We start from the raw sequence: 18,658 nt of genomic DNA, 5'->3' as shown, positions 1-18,658 counted from the left end.
TGTAAATTGCCTGCCTGCCTGTATAGTGTGGGTGCCTGCCCATGGGAAAGAATGAAGGGGAGTCTTCCTGAGACGTTCTGCCCGGTTATTTTCCTGACAACCCAACCTCCTTGCCTCTGCACACACAATCTGGCCAAGTGCTATCCTGTGTCAGCCCTTGCTTCTTTCTCTCTGTCTCTCCATGTTTAGTTTTTCAATGTGGGAGTAAAAAAACAAGTTTAAAATTATTAAAGCTTACCTTCTAAGATATCTATGGTTCTATATCTGTTCAAGTTGATTTATAGTTTTACATTTTGAATAAGTGCACTTTAATAAGGAAAATGAAGAATGTGCATTATTTTTGTTGCCTATTAATGAAATGGAAAAGAACAGAAATTGAGTTATTGATTATTCAGGAGAAGTATCAGCCAGTTAACCTGCTGATAAATATAATCTGAGATGCATCTTAAAGCCAACTTATTAAAGTCAAAAAAAACCCAACTGTGATCAAATCTCCAATACCTGATCAGAAACGTAATGAAGGTCTGTAGGGAAACATGCAGAAGACGCCATATGCTAAGGCATTCGAGCTGCCAAGAAAGGCAAACAATCAAAGAATGATTTACATTTATATTATACCTTTCATGATCACCAGATGTCCCAAAGTGCTTTGCAACTAATGAAGTACTTTTAAAATGTGGTTACTATTATCATGAAGGAATCAAGGATAAACATGTAAGCACCCCGAAGTCTGCTCCAATACTTGACTTGTTTATAAACTACCATGCAAAACCTAACCTCCCTTTACTCTCCAAAGTTCTTGAATGTATTGTCACCTCTCAAATCTACTTCCATCTTTGCTGGGACTGTTTGAATCTCTCCAATCAGATTTCCACCCTGCCAATATACTGAAGTAGTTCCTATCAATGTCACAAATCTGATTGTCTCAAAAGTAAACTTCTCTCTTTGTCCTGTCTAGCAGCCTTTGACAGTTGCGACTATATGATCCTCCTCCAACACTACTTCTCTGTCATCCAGCTGTGTGGGACTGCCCTCGCATAGTTCCATTCTTATCTATCTAATGATAGCTAGAGAATCAATTGCAGTATCTTCCTTTTCCAGCATTGTTACCTCTGATGTCCCCAAAGATCAATCCTTGGTTCCTTCCTAATTCTGATCTACGTGCCTTCCCTTGGCAACAACAACACCTGAAGGCCTGGCATTAGTTTTCGGAATAACCCGTGACAATGCCCAACTCTACATTACCACCGTTCCCTCAATTCCTCTGCTGTGTCTAAATTATCAGATTGCTTATCTGGCATCCTGTACTAGGTGACCAGAAGTTCCCTCTACTTAAGCATTAGAAGGACTGAAGCTATTGTTTCAACCTGCGCTCCAAACTCCATTCCCTAATTAGTGATTCCATTCCTCTCCCTGACAGTGGTCAGTTGTTTGCAGATGGTGAAGTAGGAACTTGACACCAATCTTTTACTTAACGCTAAATTTATTTACAGAATTGTGAATAATTGTCTCCTCCCTATCAATCCTTAGTCTCCCAGATTCATATCTCTCTGCCTTCCTACCTCACTTTCCTGTTTTAGAAAATCTACCTCTTTGTTGCAGCTTTGGGTCATCAGACCTATTATCTCCCTTTGTGTGATGGTTTGTTTTTATAATGCTCCTGTGAAGAGTCTTAGGGACATTTAATTACATTAAAGGTGCTATTGAAGTATAAATTGTTGCTCCTCGACATGAGTTGGTCTGCAGCACTGGCCTACAGCTCCACTGCACTTTGTAGAATCATAGAATCCCTGCAGTGCAGAAGGAGGCCATTCAGCCCATCAAGTCTGCACCAGCCACAATCCCATCCAGACCCTATCCCTTTAACCACATGCATTTCCCCTAGCTATCCTCCCTGACACTAAGGGGCAACTTAGCATGGCCAACCCACATAACCAGCACATCTTTGGACTCTGCACTTGTGGGATTGCAGTTAATTCTCTAGGATGCTGAGTTTATTACCATGGTTAGGTTGGGACATCATTACCGGATTACAATAATTTCACATTTTCTTTGTTTCTAAACAGGCCATCGGTAATGCTAAAACAACAAGGAACGATAACAGCAGTCGCTTTGGGAAATATATCCAAATTGGTTTTGACCGACAATATTATATAATTGGTGCCAATATGCGAACGTATCTATTAGAAAAGTCCAGAGTGGTCTTCCAGGTTAGTACAGATATTTGCAGTAGAATTTATTGGTCACCCACATCATAACAAATCAACTTATAACAAATCAATCTGTTTATAATGAGAGGGAATGGAACAACTGTTGGACCTGACTTTTCCTCTAATTTTTATACATAGATAGAAGGATAGAAATGAGCGCTGACTCTTCCCTAACTCTGGGAACGATCAGCTGATCTCCAAGTCAACTAGCTGCTGCTTTTCAGAGAATGGGCTTTGCTAACCTAATTGAAACTGCTCAAGTGTATTACAGACAATTTACTCCCTGGGATATGATGATGATTATTATTGTATCAACCTACTGTGATACATGAGAATGCACAAAACCATATTAATAATGAGCTGAATTATAATTCATATTCCCAAAGATCCAATTTAGCTTCACGTAAATTCATATATAAACTACTTGAAATTCTCATTGGCTAAATGCCAAAGCTTCACATTTGATAAAGTATGCTAGTGTCAATCGTATTAGTTTTCCCCTACTTTTTTTTTGTCATGTTTTGCCCTGCGTCTTTGCTTTCTCTTGCCTCTGTGTATTGAAGAAGAACCTAACAGAAATGGGGCTTTGCCAATTGGAGTAGGCAATGCGAATGCAAATACCCAAGAAAATAACAACAATAGTCATTTTGCTCTTGCTGTACATCATAGGAGATTTATTTCCAATAGTATGAAACTGACACTTTTCCACCTAATGGAAGCATATTACCCTTCTGTTAGGGCATTTGGCCATTTGGGATGATGACTATAATTATTAATCTGTCTAGCAACAGCTTTGGTAGGCATTCATCATCTGCACTACCAGTTAGTGTACCATTATCATTCCATGTAGCTTGCCTGATGTGTTTTAATTTAACAAGTATAATTATTGGCCTGAAATGATCGCAGTCCTATTTACAAAAACAAAACTACTGATTATTGGGTGATTCTGCTTGTATGATTGAGAATTGCTGATACCAATTAATTTCTATTGATATTGGAAAAATGTCTTTCTTTTCAAGCTGCCTAACTACAGTGGGATGATGCTGTGTCACAAAGTGGTAAAGTGTGGGTACCTGTCCAGAATCTGTCATTAGTGAATTTTCAGATTGAACTAGATCATTAGGTTGAAATGGAAATTGGTGTACCTTGTGCAGTTTTGGTCTCCACATCCAAGGAAGGATGCACTTGCTCTGGAGGTCATACAGTGAAGGTTCATTCAATTGATTTCTGGGATGTAATGTCCTACAATGTGAAGTTGAGTAAATTGGACCTATACACCCTGGAGTTTAGAAGTTTTAAATCTCATTGTTACATACAAGATTCAGAAGAGATTTTGTAGAATAGACTCAGAGGTTGCTTTCCTGTGGCTGGGGTATCTTGAACAAAAGGGCACAGTCTGAGGGTAAGGGACTGATATCTTAGAACTGAGATGAGCAGGAATTTCTTCATTCAAAGCGCTGTGAATCTTCGGAATTCTCGACCCATGCTCAAACATTGAAGAGCCGAGGTCATCAGATTTTTGTTCATTGAAAGAATCAAGGAGTGTAGGAGAGTAGGTATGAAAATGGACTCAAGGTAGGAGATCAGCCTTGATTGTATTGAATGGCGGAGAAGACTTAAGGGGCCGAATAGCCTCCTCCTATTCCTATTTCTTTTGTTGTTATGTAGGCAAAGAAGGAGGGCACAGAGCCAGAGAAAGAAATGGGAGATCAGTCATTGGGCTCAAATGTTTAACTTTCTAGTGACAGATCACAAAATAGTTTCTACCAATAGTCCACTCTCAGCTAACTGCAGAGGTTGACAATAGGAAAGATGCCAAATGCATGTCTCCACTCGACCTGATTAAGTAGCATTTTTAATTCCTGTTCCGAACACCCAAAGCACTTAATATTGAATGAATTAAATTTTATAATTACTTTACAGTCTTGTTTTACTTGTTACCACCACAAATATTAGACAATTGAAAATGATCCACTGGAATTAATTTTATGGATTTAAAACTACTGTCAAATGGTTTGAGTTCTAACAATCCCCAACTTCAAGAGCAATTCATTTTTGAAAAGTGATGCTTTAATATAAGAAATAGCAAATCCATTGAAGCCTTGTTGGAAAGCGCAATGAAGCCCCAATACCTCCCCTCAAGTGACGGGCACAGCTCAGCTGAGTTTTGATCACAGGTGTGGCTCTGCGGAGATTGGTTTAAATACCTCTTTGTATGCAAGAACGAAGATCGTTGAAGGGAAAAGTTACCCTAGATAATTCTAATCTTGTTTGTGTCGCGTTGTTGTCATCCTAGATCTCTCTTACGAAGCATGGGAATGGGAGGAGAGAGAGATTTTAAGAAGGGAGAATCACACTAACAGAAATTTGTGCTTTTTGCTCCATCATTAGGCCGAAGATGAACGTAACTACCACATTTTCTACCAGCTATGTGCATCAGCCAATCGACCTGATTTCAAAGAATTGAACCTAAGTAAGTTAGCTTGTCCAACTCTTGTTATGCTAATGCAAAATCACTTTCCACTTGATAATTGAATTTAAACTCAGCAAAACCTCTGTCCTGGGAAAGTCCCCACAATCATACTGAAATTAGAAATCAAAATGTTAGTGGTGAGATGATATTTATTGTCTGCTAATGATTCATGATGCACTACCAACTTTGTCTTGGTTGTCTTTACTGAATAAAGTAAAGAAAAATCACATTGTTGCACAACCTGGTGATTATCCCAAGTGCTTTGCAGCTAGTTAATTACTTCTGCAGCTAACATCATTGTATGCATAGTAAGTAGCCTCGCAACACCAGGTTAAAGTCCAACAGGTTTATTTGGTAACACAAGCTCTTGGCGTGCCGCTCCTTCATCAGGTGAGCTGAGTGTCTGGATTAGCAATCTAATGATAATACCACTAGGCAATTGCTTGCCCATAATGTGTAAATGTAGGCCTACTTGTGACACTGATAAGTAAACTTAACAAAGTAATTTATAAAACATGGGTTCCAAGACTTTATAAATAGAGACATGGGGCAGGATAATCTGTCTGCGCTTACCCCAATGTTGGAAAATCCTGCCCAAGATCAGCCCCAGTTAGAGTTCCAATTCAGGACACCATATATTAGGATAGGCATGAAGGCTTCAGAAACAGAACAGATTTGCTGGAACAGTTCCAACGTTACAGTTTTCAGGAGTACAGCTGTGTGAATAGAATGGAGAAGCTGGGGTTGATTTCCTTGGACAACAATAAGAGGAATTTTAATAGGAGTGTTCAAAATCATGAAGGTTTAGAAAGTTAAAAATGGAGCTGTTTCCAGTGACTGAAGGGCCAATAACGGAGGGCAGCAATTCAGATGATAGACAGAAAGAAATGAGTTAAAAGCAAATTACTGTGGATGCTGAAATCTGAAACCAAAAGAGAAAATGCTGGAAAATCTCAGCAGGTCTGGCAGCATCTGTAAGGAGAGAAAAGAGCTGACTTTTCGAGTCCAGATGACCCTTTGTCAAAGAAAAAAGTGAGGCATGATGAAGATAAACCTTCTTGCACAATCAGTGTTTAAGATTTGGAATGCATTATGTAGTGGTTACAGGTTTAGTACTAACCTTCAAAATGGAATGGCGTAAGGACTTGAAGGAAAGAAATTGCGGGGATATGTGGAACGAGTGGAGGAGTGCAACTAACTAGATTGCTTTTTGAAAGAACCAAAGCAGATTTGATCTGTTCAATTCTCTGATTCCATGATAATTGGAATGAAATTTGACTTGGGTGGCACAAAATGAGCTGTAGTGAATCGGCAGCTATTATGAGAATAAAAGGCACATTTGATGTGATGTTTCAAGGGACATAAAGTCACGCATAGATACAGACTTAAGTTTGACATTGTGATTATTTAAATTCATTTTGTTTTCCTAGCGGACAGAAGGCATTAGATTGAGGGAAGTACATTCGTAGGGATTGTCTCACTGGGTAGCATTCTCTCCTCTGAGTCACAACTTTGTAGGTTCAAGTCTTTGAGCACATGTCTAAACTGGCAGACCAGATTGGCTGAGGGTATGCTTCACTGTTGGAGGTACCACCTTTAGTATTAGAAGTTACACCGAGCCCCATCAACTCTTTGGTGAACATATAGGTAGTACGATTTCTAAGTATGTGATTTATCCCCAGCGTCCTGGCCAATATTTATCCCTCAACCATCATGACTATAAATAGATTATTTGGTTATTATCATGCTTGCGGAACCTTCCTATGTGCAAATTGGCAACCACATTTCCCATGCCATAACAGTGACTGGACTTTTAAAGTACTTCAGTAGCTCTGAAGTGCTTTGGTTGAGCAAGGCATTATATAAAGGTCAAAATTATTGTCAACAACACTTGGTTTGAGTTCTGCCACTCAACTCTCGACCTCAACGGTTTCGTCAATGAGCCATCATAAGCCAGGAGTGGGAATGTTCGTTAATGGGTACACAGTGTTCAATACTACTCACGGTTCCTCTGATACTGAAGCAATCTGTATCTGCGTACAACAAAACCTAGGCAACGTTTAAGTTTGGGCTGGTAAGTAGGAACTAAAATGCACTCAATAAAAGTGCTTGGAAATGGCCAACTCCAATAAGAGAGAGGCCAACCACCTCCGTTTGGTATTCAGTGGCATTGCTTTCATTGAAGTTCCTATCATCAACATCCTTGGGATTACGATTGACTTAATTGGATCAGCCATTTTGTAGCACAGCAGCAGTTCAGAGAACAGGCTAGAATTTTATGGAGTCCACAGAGCAGGAAATGGGGTTTGTGGGTTGAATTAATGAGGTGGAAATTAATTGAGGTGCAGTAATGAAGTCAGCAGTGCCTTTTGTGGCATGTCAAAGATTCTGCTGGCCTCTATTGGCTTCCTACTTGTAATATATTTGCATACAGTGAACACTCAGCCGTATGGAACCATTTTTGATAAAGTGATATCTTCAGGATAAAGTCAGTGGTGCAGGAGAATCTCAAGGCACTTGGTTCACAATCATTTCAAGCTGGTGTGCACCAGTCAGCTTTGTGCAGCTGTGACTAAGGTAAGCAGCTGACCATGTTGAACTCTGTGGTGCAGTGGAGAGGATAGACAGAGTGTGAAGAGCTATTTGAAGTCCCAGTCCAGCGTCCTCAGTGATAAGGGTTATGCCCTGCACACATGGCTAGTGATACTGGAGAGACTGAGGAATCAAGCACATGTCTACCTCAGAATCATCAGTGAGCACACCAACGAGCTTTTAAAATGTGCTGCATGGCCTGTCCGGTGAGGCTCTGCAATACACAACCGAGAGGGTGTCATGTATACTGGTGCATTACACAACTTGGTGCTGTAATATGGACAGATATTGCACAAGGAAGAAGGTAGGAAAGACCAGCCCTCTTCAAAGATGAAGGATTTTTCAGAGGTTGAGGAGAAGCCCATGAATGCCACGTCCATGAAGTGACTTGCAAGGGATGCTATAGACATCCTGATCTACACAAGATTCATACAACAATGTTTCTGTATGACCACCTTTCCATCAACAGGTTGCAGTGTAGAACCATCCCTGTCTTTCTCCCTTGGTGAGTTATCTTCAAACCTACTTTCAGTACCACCTCATGTCATTTAGGATTACTGTCAATATCCCCATCTCCTCTCCATCTATTACGTTGTCAGAACCATTGGGAGAGGGGGTACCATGACTGTTACATCTAACACTATGACAGGCCACAGCCAGTCTCAGATAATTAACAATTGCAGAGAATATATTGTCATGTATATTTACAAGTGCAAATATATGCCACCTTTGTGCTCATAATATGTTAAGTGTTCTCTTCCTACCTCTAGATGCTTCCCTGGGGCAGTCTGCTGACTGTGATGCTCCCTTGGCTTGGATGACCATGATGGACATTCTCTGGAGGGGTGGGGCTCTGTGGGCTCCAGCCCACTGGGGGTTTCCTGCAGTGGTGCAAGGACATGCACATAGCCTCGCCTCCTGGAATTATTGGGGTCACCGGTGAAGACAATGAGGAAAATGCAGCCAACCCTTGGGGTGCCCAGAACTGTAAGTGCTAGGGCAGCTGGCACACACTCCTGCTCCAATTGGGTCTACAAAGGCACTCCCTGAGGGAGAGAGGTGCCTACAGGGAGATCCAGGTGTCTTGTTCCCCCTCTCACCTGGCTAGTGCTTCACTGAAACCATGGCTAGAGTGATGAGTGGATTGCATACGGATTGGAATGCTCTGGCTCTGCAAGATGGTCTCCATTCCTTCTATGGATGAAGCCCTGCGCTCCAATCCCTGGGATGTAGTAGAATTCATGGTGTGCATGCCAAGCTGAACAAAATCCCTGGCATCACCAACGTATTTTCTGCCAGTTTCTGCTGCACATACAACAGTGGCCATGACCTGAAGCCCCTCATCAACTTAGCATAGGCTTGGTCAGTCAAGGTGATATTCAAGCCATTTATAACAGTTGCACAAATAGATTATAAATATTTATAACTAATTATTCCAGTTTGAGTCGTTCACATGATTAATGTACTTGATGCCTGACAATTATAGAAAAACATGCTTAAAGGGATATTCATGAAACAGTGTAACACATTTTACAGACTAAAACGGTTTACTAAAAAGATTAAGTAAACCTTATCCAAAACAATAGATCTTCCCTGCTCTGGCATATACTGCCACTAATGAACATGATGTATGTCTCTTCTTAAATTAATTCAATTTGATGAACTTGATTCAATTTTAGTAACTTGCAATTACTGAAGATTATCTAAGAGAAGTCGTGTGTTCGTTATGTATTGGAGTATAGGGAATTTCAGTATAGAGAGTACCAGGATTAAACTCCTGGAAAGCCAACTGGCTATTGAAATGGTGGCCTAGAATAATGTTACTGACTAATAATCCAGAGGCCTGGTAGTAGTTTAGATTAGTTTGTTTATTTAGTGTCACAAGAAGGCTAATTTTAACACTGCGATGAAGTTACTGTGAAAATTCCTTAGTCACCACACTCCAACACCTGTTCAGGTGCACTTGAGGGAGAATTTAGCATGGCCAATGCACCTAACCAGCATGTGTTTCGGACTGTCAGAGGAAACAGGAGCACCCAGAGGAAACCTACGCAGATGTGGGAAGAACATGCAGACTCCACACAGTGACCCAAGCTGGGAATCGAACCTGGGTCACTGGCGTTGTGACGCAGCAGTGTTAACCATTGTGCTGCCGTGCTGCCTTATTATTTAAATTCAATTAATTTATAAATCTAGAATAAAAAGATAGTCCCAGCAATGGTCACCACAATACTAGCGGATTGTTGGAAAAACTCATCTGATTCACTAATTTCTTTTCAGTAAGGTAATGTGCTGTCCTTGTCGGGTCTGGATGACACGTGACCCTAGAACTATAGCAATGTTATTTTCTTTTAACTGACTTTTGAAAGGGAGGCAGTGGTGTAGTGGTATTGCCACTGGACTAGTAATCCAGAGACCCAGGGTAATGCTGTGAGGATCCAGGCTTGAATCTTACCACAGCAGTTGATGAAATTTGAATTAAATTTAAAAAAAATTGATGTTGACTATGCAACCATTGTCAATCGTTGTAAGAATCCATCTGGTTCACAGATGTCCTTTAGGGAAGGAGATCTACCATCCTTACCTAGTCTGACCTACACATGATTCTAGATCCATATCAATGTAGTTGACTCTCGCACGCCCTCTGAAATGGAGGGCAGTTACGAAGTTAGGTCAGCCAGCAATGCCCATAACCTGTAAAATGAATAAATAAATAAGAAGTAAGCCAATCTATTGTACCAAACCCCGAAGAAAAGTCAAAAAATAATAAAATTGGATGGCCCACCTGGCATCAACCTCGGCATCGAGAATAACAAAAGAGCACCCTCTCCTGTCAAGCCTGCAAAGCTCTCCTTACTAAAAGTTGAGAACTTGTGCAGAAGTTGAGGAAGCTGTCTCACGGACTTGCCATGCAACAGCCTGACTTAATCATACTCAGATAACGAGACATAGATAGGATGCAAGACTGGGTGGAGAAGTGGCAGATGGACTTCAACCCAGATAAGTGTGTGGTGGTTCATTTTGGCAGGTCAAATGGGATGAAGGAATATAATATTAAGGGTAAGACTCTTAGCAGTGTGGAAGATCAGAAGGATCTTGGGGTCTGGGTTCATTGGACTCTCAAATCGGTTTCACAGGTAGAGGATGTGGCTAAGAAGGTGTATGGTGTACTGGCCTTCATCAATCGAGGAATTGAGTTTAGGAGTCGGGAGATAATGCTGCAGCTTTATAAGACCCTGGTCAGACCCCAGTTGGAGTACTGTGCTCAGTTCTGGTCACCTCATTACAGGAAGGATGTGGAAGCCATTGAAAGGGTGCAGAGGAGATTTACAAGGATGTTGCCTGGATTGGGTGGCATGCCTTATGAGGATAGGTTGAGAGAGCTCGGTCTTTTCTCCTTGGAGAGTCAAAGGATGAGAGGTGACCTGATAGAGGTGTATAAGATGTTGAGAGGTTTTGATCGGGCGGATTCTCAGATGCTTTTTCCCAGGGCTGAAATGGCTGCCACAAGAGGACAGAGGTTTAGGGTGCTGGGGAGTAGGTACAGAGGAGATGTCAGGGGTAAGTTTCTCATTCAGAGGGTGGTGGGTGCGTGGAATCGGCTGCTGCTGGTGGTGGTGGAGGCAGGTTCGGTAGGGTGTCTTAATAGACTTCTGGGTGAGTACATGGGACTTAGTAAGATTGAGTGTTATAGGTAAGTCTAGTAGGTAGAGATATGTCCGGCGCAACTTGTGAGCCAAAGGGCCTGTTTGTGCTGTAGTTTTTCTATGTCCTGTGTTCTAATTAGACCTAAAGGCCAATGTTCCATAACACCCACCAGTGATGGTGGCACAATGGTATTTACCTGTAAGCAAGAGAAGTTGACCTGGGCGTCTTCAACATTTGATTCAGAACCGTATAAAATCACATGTCGTCAGGTCAAACATGAATGAAGAAGCCTCCTGCTGATTGTTGTCAGCTGCTACGACTTCAGTGGTCCTCTATTTGAACACCATCAGAAGAAGCACCGAGGGCGACAAGGGCACAGAATGTACTTGGATGGGGGACTTCAATGCCCATCACCAGTGAGTTGGTAGCACACTACTGACAAAGGTGGCATCATCCTGAAGGACATATATGCCAGACTGGATCTGTGGCAGGTGGTGAAGGAGCCAACAAGTGGGGGAAAAAAACTTATTTGACCTCATCCTCATCAATCTACCAGTTGCAAATGCACCTGCCCCCATTTTCACATCCTTTCATATCCTGTGTGTGGCAGAACCACTGTGCTAAATGAGAGAGATTTTGCAGCTTAACCCTGGACGTGAGTGAGGTACAGCAAGGCAGCCGTATTATTCCACCATAATAATTAACCTGCCATATTCCTTATTCGATCATTACCATCAAGCCACTGATCACCCCGGCTCAATGAGCAGTTCAGCCGAACATCATGTCAGGAACAGCAGCAGGCACATCTCAAAATAAGAGGAGGAATTCTCCTAACCCACCCTCAGCAGGTTTGATGGCAGGTGGAAGCAGAGAATCTAGTGGGAGCTTAAAAAAAATCAGAAATCCACTGAACTGTGAAATCAGGTTGCAATTCTCCAGATGGTGGGTTGGCCTTCCTGCTGGCTGGTGCCATGAATGTCATTTGCATCTCATGAATGCTCATTAAAACAGCTGCCCACCAATGTCCTGCTATGCCTTCTAATCTTGTGTCACGCCAATGTCAATTTATGTTAGTCTAAAGCCCAGTTGCTGAAGACTGGCATGCACAAAGTCATCCTCAGTTTGCAAGGGCTCCAAGGTGGACACAACAAAGCCTTTCTGTGTTGCTCTGCTGTTGATGTGCTGTACACCACTCCACTGGGATAGACTGCTTCTTATATTCTATGTCCATGCCGAGCTGGTCGTCTTGGATGGCAGTATGCTGGACCTCCTGTGTCACTGAGTTGGGTCAGTACTGTCATGGGGTTAAAGAACAAAGAACAAAGAACAACCCAGCACGGGAAACAGGCCCTTCGGCCCAACGAGCCCGCGCCGCCGCATCGCCCTACACCTATTCTACCCTGCATGTCTACGAATGGGACCCTACTCAGTCAGATTCAGGGAAGAAATAGTGTCAATTTGGTGGAAACCAATTAGCCTAAGAGCTAACCCAGTCCCCCCATGCCAGGCAACATCCTGGTAAACCTCCTCTGCACCCTTTCCAGAGACTCCACGTCCTTCCGGTAATAAGGTGACCAGAACTGGACGCAGTACTCCAAATGCGGTCTAACCAACGTTCTGTATAACTGAAGCATTAGACGGCAGCTTTTATACTCTAAGCCCCTTCCTATAAAGGCTAACATCCCATAAGCCTTCCTAACAACGTTCTCCACTTGTGACACAACCTTCATGGATTTGTGGACCTGCACTCCCAGGTCTCTCTGTACGTCTATACTCCTAATCGGCCTCCCTTTTATCACATAACTCCTCTCTGCATTATTCCTTCCAAAATGCATCACCTCGCATTTGTCAGGATTAAATGCCATCTGCCACCTATCTGCCCACTGCACCAACCTATCTATATCCTGTTGTATCACCTGACAATCCAGTTCTGTACCCGCCAACCCTGCCATCTTGGTGTCATCAGCAAACTTGCTGATCACACCACCTACTCCCTCTTCTAAGTCATTTATGTAGACTACAAAGAGGAGAGGTCCCAGTACCGAGGTTGGAGAGCACAGGGGTCTCCTCTCCCCCAGTCCCACACACCAGAGTCTATCTGCACTGCACTATGCTGTGAGGCTCAAGCAGTCATTGAAACGAAGTCTGGAGTTTGATTCAGAGTGGAGTTGAGGTGAGGCTTAGGTGGAGGGGGACAGTATTAGAGGGGCAGAGGAGGGTGGGGTGAAGTGGGAGGGTTCACGATGGCTGGCAGAAGGATAAGGAAATGGATGAAGACCAATAATGGAAGGCAGAGGGAAACTAGAACCCCAACAAGCATCATAGAATCCCTACAGTGCAGAAGGAGGCCATTCAGCCCATCAAATCTTCACTGACCACAATCACACCTAGGCCTATTCCTGTAACCCCACGTATTTACTCTGCTAATCCCCCTGACACTGAGGTCAATTTAGCGTGGCCAAACAGTCTAACCTGCTCATCTTCAGACTGTGGGAGGAAACTGGAGTACCCGGAGGAAACCCATGCAGGCAAAGGGAGAATGTGTAAACTCCACACAGACAGTGACCTGAGGCCGGAATTGAACCCAGTCCCTGCTAACCATCATGCAGCCCAGGATGCATGATAAGCTCACAAACAAGGGGGTCAAATGTATGAAGGTTTCAGAGGTAATGGGTGCAGGTCCAAGTGTGAAATGGGAACCTTACACATGATGGGCTTAGAGGGAGGGTCATTAAATCAAGGAACAGAGTTCTTCCTGAGGCTGCTAGCCTTTTCCTTCTGGATTGCTGACATCCTGCACAGTCTGGTGAAGACACGTGAGCTGGAGAGTGTTATATGAGCTTAGTAGACTGGTGTCTAAATATAGTGCCAGGACTTTAAAGCCCTCCAGTTGGGTGGATGAATCAGCAGCTGGCCCACCAGGTGATTGAGAGGGGTTCCTTCCTTTTGCCTAATTAATGAGATTCCAAGTGCAGAATCTGGAGCAGGTTCCTGCCATTCAGCCACCCACCACCACATTTAGACTCAAAAACAGAGAATTCTGTCCAAGGCGTCAACTTGGTGAAGCTACAACACAGGAGCATGTGCAAGCCAAACAGTAGGAGCAGCATGCAATGGACAGAGCTAAGTGATCACACAACTTCATGCTGAGGCACTCTGTGGTGCACAAAGTGTGGGAGATTCATTTTGAAAATCCCACTGAAAAAAATCCAGTGGGATTTATTCCAGTTTTTATGCAAATTCAGCACTTAGAATTTTTGGGGGTAATTGCCCCTGTACTTTGGACACTTTTGCCTACAGTTGAGTCCCTGGCTTCAATATCTATCCACACATCACTTGTGCTCCTAGGATTTTATAGTACATTTTTCTCATTGTTTAATTTGTACGAATCCTGGAGCTTATATACATACGTTTTTTAAATTCTCCTTTCTGGTGTATTATCTGGTGTTGAAATCAGTACTTGTAATGAATCATTCATCTTGAACACCTTTTCATAATCTGCAAATCAATATATTAAGCTCCTGTTTTCCAAAGAAAACAAATCCCTTTCCTCTCGCTTTAAATTGACGACAACCCTTCAATGTCTCATCTTCGTCCACTTCTTGTACCATCCTGAAGGCAATGTTTGAATGTCCAGGTTTACTTTTCTTGTTCAGTTGTGTGGGAGAACTGAAGGCTTGGAAAGAGGAGAGGAAATTTTAAAGAGCTACTCAGTGCTCGAGAGGGAAGGATAAATAGTTGATGAGAACATTGTAATTCACATTAATGTAGTATATAAAGAATGGATAAATTAAGTTAATGAGAAATGTGTGAATTGCACAATTTGACCAAAGTCCAAGTGATGCTGTGTCATAAATCCTTTAAAAAAAACTGAAATATTGGAATGAGCAAATTGCAACTTTGTGTATGAATCCAAGTAAGTGATTGTAACAGTGACATTGTGGAATGCTGATGGAATATTTTAAGCATGGTAGTCAGTGCTGGGTATAAAGAGACATAGAGGCATTTTGAAAAGGGAAACAGACATGTGTTGTTGGTTTTAGTAACTGAATTACAAAGGGAAACTAAAGGAATACAATTTAGTAGAAAACAGTTTAAAGTGAAAGCATAGTAGTGCTTTGTAAAATGTATTAATTGGGTAAATGGTGAGAGCGAGACAGATGGATGGACTGTCCTTCCCACAGTGATATTTTCCTGTTGTAATTCACCAGTTTTTGGTTAGAAGTGCTAAAGGATGGATTGCTTTATCATACCCCTTTGCGGTATATCACAGTGGCCAATACCCCTCTAATTTTCCTTGATTCCCTGTGTCAATATTCCACTGGGCCAGCTTTTTCCTGTATCTACCTCAACAGCTTGGCTGTGGTTTGAAACCCAGCCAACATCAATCATTCTTGTTTCAGTGCCAAATTGGATGGAACTAATATACTAAGTGATTCTGCTTTTCCATAAGTGCACTAATTTGTGACATTTATGGATTTCACTCAAGTGATATGTAGGCTCCAGAGATTGATCTCCCACAGGAGGCAATCCCAGATAATATCATGGACAGATGTCTGCGTTCTCTGATTGGCAATGAAAACTTCATTCAAGATATTCTCATTAGCACTGTACATTTAATTATTAATTTGAATATATTCAGTTATGTGATAGCTTTAATCTTTGATGTGCTGAGCACTGAGAATTTTCAGTGCATTTTCATGGTTTCTTTCCACCTGTTGGGAATTTTAATTTCCAGCCTCGCACTTCAAAGAATTTGCTGATCACTCACAGGATTGGAGGTCTGTGTTCAAGAGGGTAGAAGTTTCATCCAGGATATATGTAGTCAGATAAGATCAGATTCAATAACATAAGAGAGCTTGGAATAAGAATGAGACAATCGGGCCATCAAATCAGCCTCTTGATTTGGTTATGTTGGGTGGAATTTAATGCTCTCCCCTGGAGTGAGTTTGGAGACGAAGAACATTTAATTGGGTGGAAGGATGGAGGGTGGTGATCCTGCCATGGATTTAATCAAGGCACTGATTAACCCCTGGTTGGCTCTATAATGTACTACAACTTTCTAAGGACTCTGCATTCTTTCAATTTGAGTGTTTTGTGCACCTCTGACATCACCCTTCTCCTCTCTCTTTTCCCCCAACTCTCCTGATATCTGTGCCTCCAGCTATCTAGGCCCTAAACTTTTGAATTCCCTCCGTAGCCCTACACACACACACACACACACACACACACACACACACACACACACACACACACACACACACACACACACACACCTTAAAACCTACCTCTTTGACCAATCTATTGATAATCTATCTTCATGTTTGTTTCACTTTCTCATTTCATTAGGTCATGCTTCCGTCTTGGGAGGTTTTACTCGTGAATGCAAATTAGTGCTGCTTTGGTTAATAATTCAATGAAAATAGGTAAATTAACAGGTATCTCATGTTGTGGCTGAATTTCAGAATATCAGCAGCTTTATAATCTGTGCTTCCCTTGAAGGCTTCTGTTTCCTATTTGCTATGGTGCTATACATGCCATAGGTCACAGGAGATCCATAAGGAGTCTAACTTTCTGACATCACGGACTGAGTTTATAAGGATTTATGGAAAAGAATTACCCAACTTATTTAAACCCTGTTTGTATTATTCTGTATTTGACGTTTGGACTGCAGTGTGTCTTCCCTACCTTTTATGCATTGTATATAATTTTGCCCACGACATTCAGGAAGTCCTTTCTTCCAGGTTTCCCAGTCTTGCCTCAGATCCTCACTGACCACCTCTCCACCTGTCCATCCACTAATATTTTGCTGCCAGATTAAAATTCAGGCTGGTAAGAATGGAAATTATGCTCAACTAGAAGCTGGGGTTGTTCTTCTTGGTGCAGGGAAGTTTACGGGATTTCACAGGGATAATCAAAATCGTGAAAGGTTTTGGCAATGTATGTAAGTGAAAAGAATACGTAAGTGAAACTGTTTCCAGTAGCAGAAAAGTCAGTGACCATGACACAGATTTAAGGAAGAGTGACGAACAAATTAAGAGGCAACGTGTGAGAAAACATTTTTACGCAACTTTGTTATTATGATTGGGGCAACCCTTCACAGCATGGTGGCAACAAATGCAATACTGAAGGTTAATTTATTTATTTGTCGCAAGTAGGCTTACTGCAATGAAGTTGCTGTGAAAAATTTCAAAGGGAAATCGGATTTAAATACCAAAATGGGAAAAGTTTGCAGGGCTTGGGGAAGGGGGAGAAATGGGACTAATTGACAGGCCTTTCAGAGTTGGCAAAATACTCTCTGGTACCATTCTATGTCATGTTGTGGTTATTTTTATCATGACTGCGGTGAGGAGAGGATGCAGTGGGCACTAAACATGTTCCACACAAGTGACTTGTCTTGATTTCAGGTTCACTGTTTTAGTTGGACTATATTATCCCATGTCAGCAAAGAATAACTTGAGTTTCTGTACAAAGACCCTCCTTTTGAAGACTCTGTTCTGGAGGCGCATGGGATGTATTTGCTGGGGGGGAGGTGGGAGGGGGCGGTGGGAAAAGTCCGAACATTAACATTTCTATCAGATGTGAAGTATCACGTGGAAAAAGTTGTATTTAACATTTCTCTACATTTGGCTCGCTGTACATTCTGAGTGAGATCACTCTGTTTACATTCAGATTTTCAGCATTTATGCTTTTTGATTTAGTCAGGAACCCCAATCTTCATGGTGATCACCAAGGAAAGGGTAATAAAGTAATTGTGGAGTGCATAATCTTGATTATAGTGAAACCATGATTAATATGGGTGGGCTGCAACTATTTTGAACAAATTAACTGAGGTGGGTGTATTGTAATTTTATGTAAAATATGTCAGGTTACTAATTGTAATCTAGAATCATTGTAAAATTACAGTAAAAAATCCCATTCCTTTAGAGTTTCAATTCTACTTTAAACATGCAGATTAACTCAGTTGTAATTCATGACCTTTTTATTTTCCAGCAGTAAAATGTTACCTTGATGAACTTGTAATGACCGCAGCACATAATCTTCCAGAATAGAACAACAATATGCATTCCTGAGTGCTGTAAATCTGTAATTGCAAATCACTGGAATTTTGCTGTCTTTCAGGTAGTGCCGAAGACTATTTTTATACCATGCAGGGTGGTGACACACTAATAGATGGAGTTAATGATGCAGAAGATTTTGAGAAGACGTGGAATGCCTTCACACTTCTTGGTAAGGGCATAGGTCTGTGATTCCAAATGATCAATTCATTATGTCCCCTGCTTGATGTAACTTTACCGTGGTAAAGCTTTGATGAAAGTGTGTGTTGATGGTTGGTGCGTGGCAATTGATCTTGGTACTCTTAGGCTAAGGATGGGGAAATACCAGGTAGAATTTCCCCTCACAGCTGCTGTCCAGTGACTCCTGTTGATGTCAGGCGAGGACACATCAGGATTAAATGCAATTTATACCATGACTCAATGGTTTGCTTGTTTGTTTACGAGTGAGGAATGGCTACTTGAGAGCGGACTGCTGACACCTGAAAGGGGGGGTGTAAAACTTTGCCGACGCAGTGTGAAGTATAGACGGTGTTAATGGATGGGAGGCTGGTTCGTGTAATCCATTGGGCTTCATTCACGACTCTTTGTGGTTTATTGCATTCTTGGGCAGAGCAGGAGCCATGCCAAGGAGCCTTGTGATCCAGATTAAATGACAAAAGGCTTTGTTAGGGCCCTGG

At 41.9% G+C, this 18,658-nt stretch overlaps 1 protein-coding gene across 1 annotated transcript in view; it reads left to right on the top strand.

Moving 5' to 3' along the window:
- myo5b (myosin VB) overlaps window positions 1-18,658 on the top strand; it is a 276,339-nt gene that overhangs the window by 143,028 nt on the left and 114,653 nt on the right. Inside the window, exons 6-8 of the mRNA XM_080207332.1 lie at window positions 2,067-2,210; window positions 4,602-4,683; window positions 18,046-18,153. Coding sequence (XP_080063458.1) covers window positions 2,067-2,210; window positions 4,602-4,683; window positions 18,046-18,153 — 334 coding nt within the window. The remainder of the gene's footprint in view (window positions 1-2,066; window positions 2,211-4,601; window positions 4,684-18,045; window positions 18,154-18,658) is intronic.

Source organism: Carcharhinus amblyrhynchos, chromosome 1 (genome assembly GCF_965287045.1).
Source record: "Carcharhinus amblyrhynchos chromosome 1, sCarAmb.v2.hapA, whole genome shotgun sequence".
Classification (NCBI taxonomy): domain Eukaryota; kingdom Metazoa; phylum Chordata; class Chondrichthyes; order Carcharhiniformes; family Carcharhinidae; genus Carcharhinus; species Carcharhinus amblyrhynchos.
The sequence above is the reverse complement of the archived record's forward strand: the minus strand, read 5'-3'. Positions and strand labels throughout refer to the sequence as shown.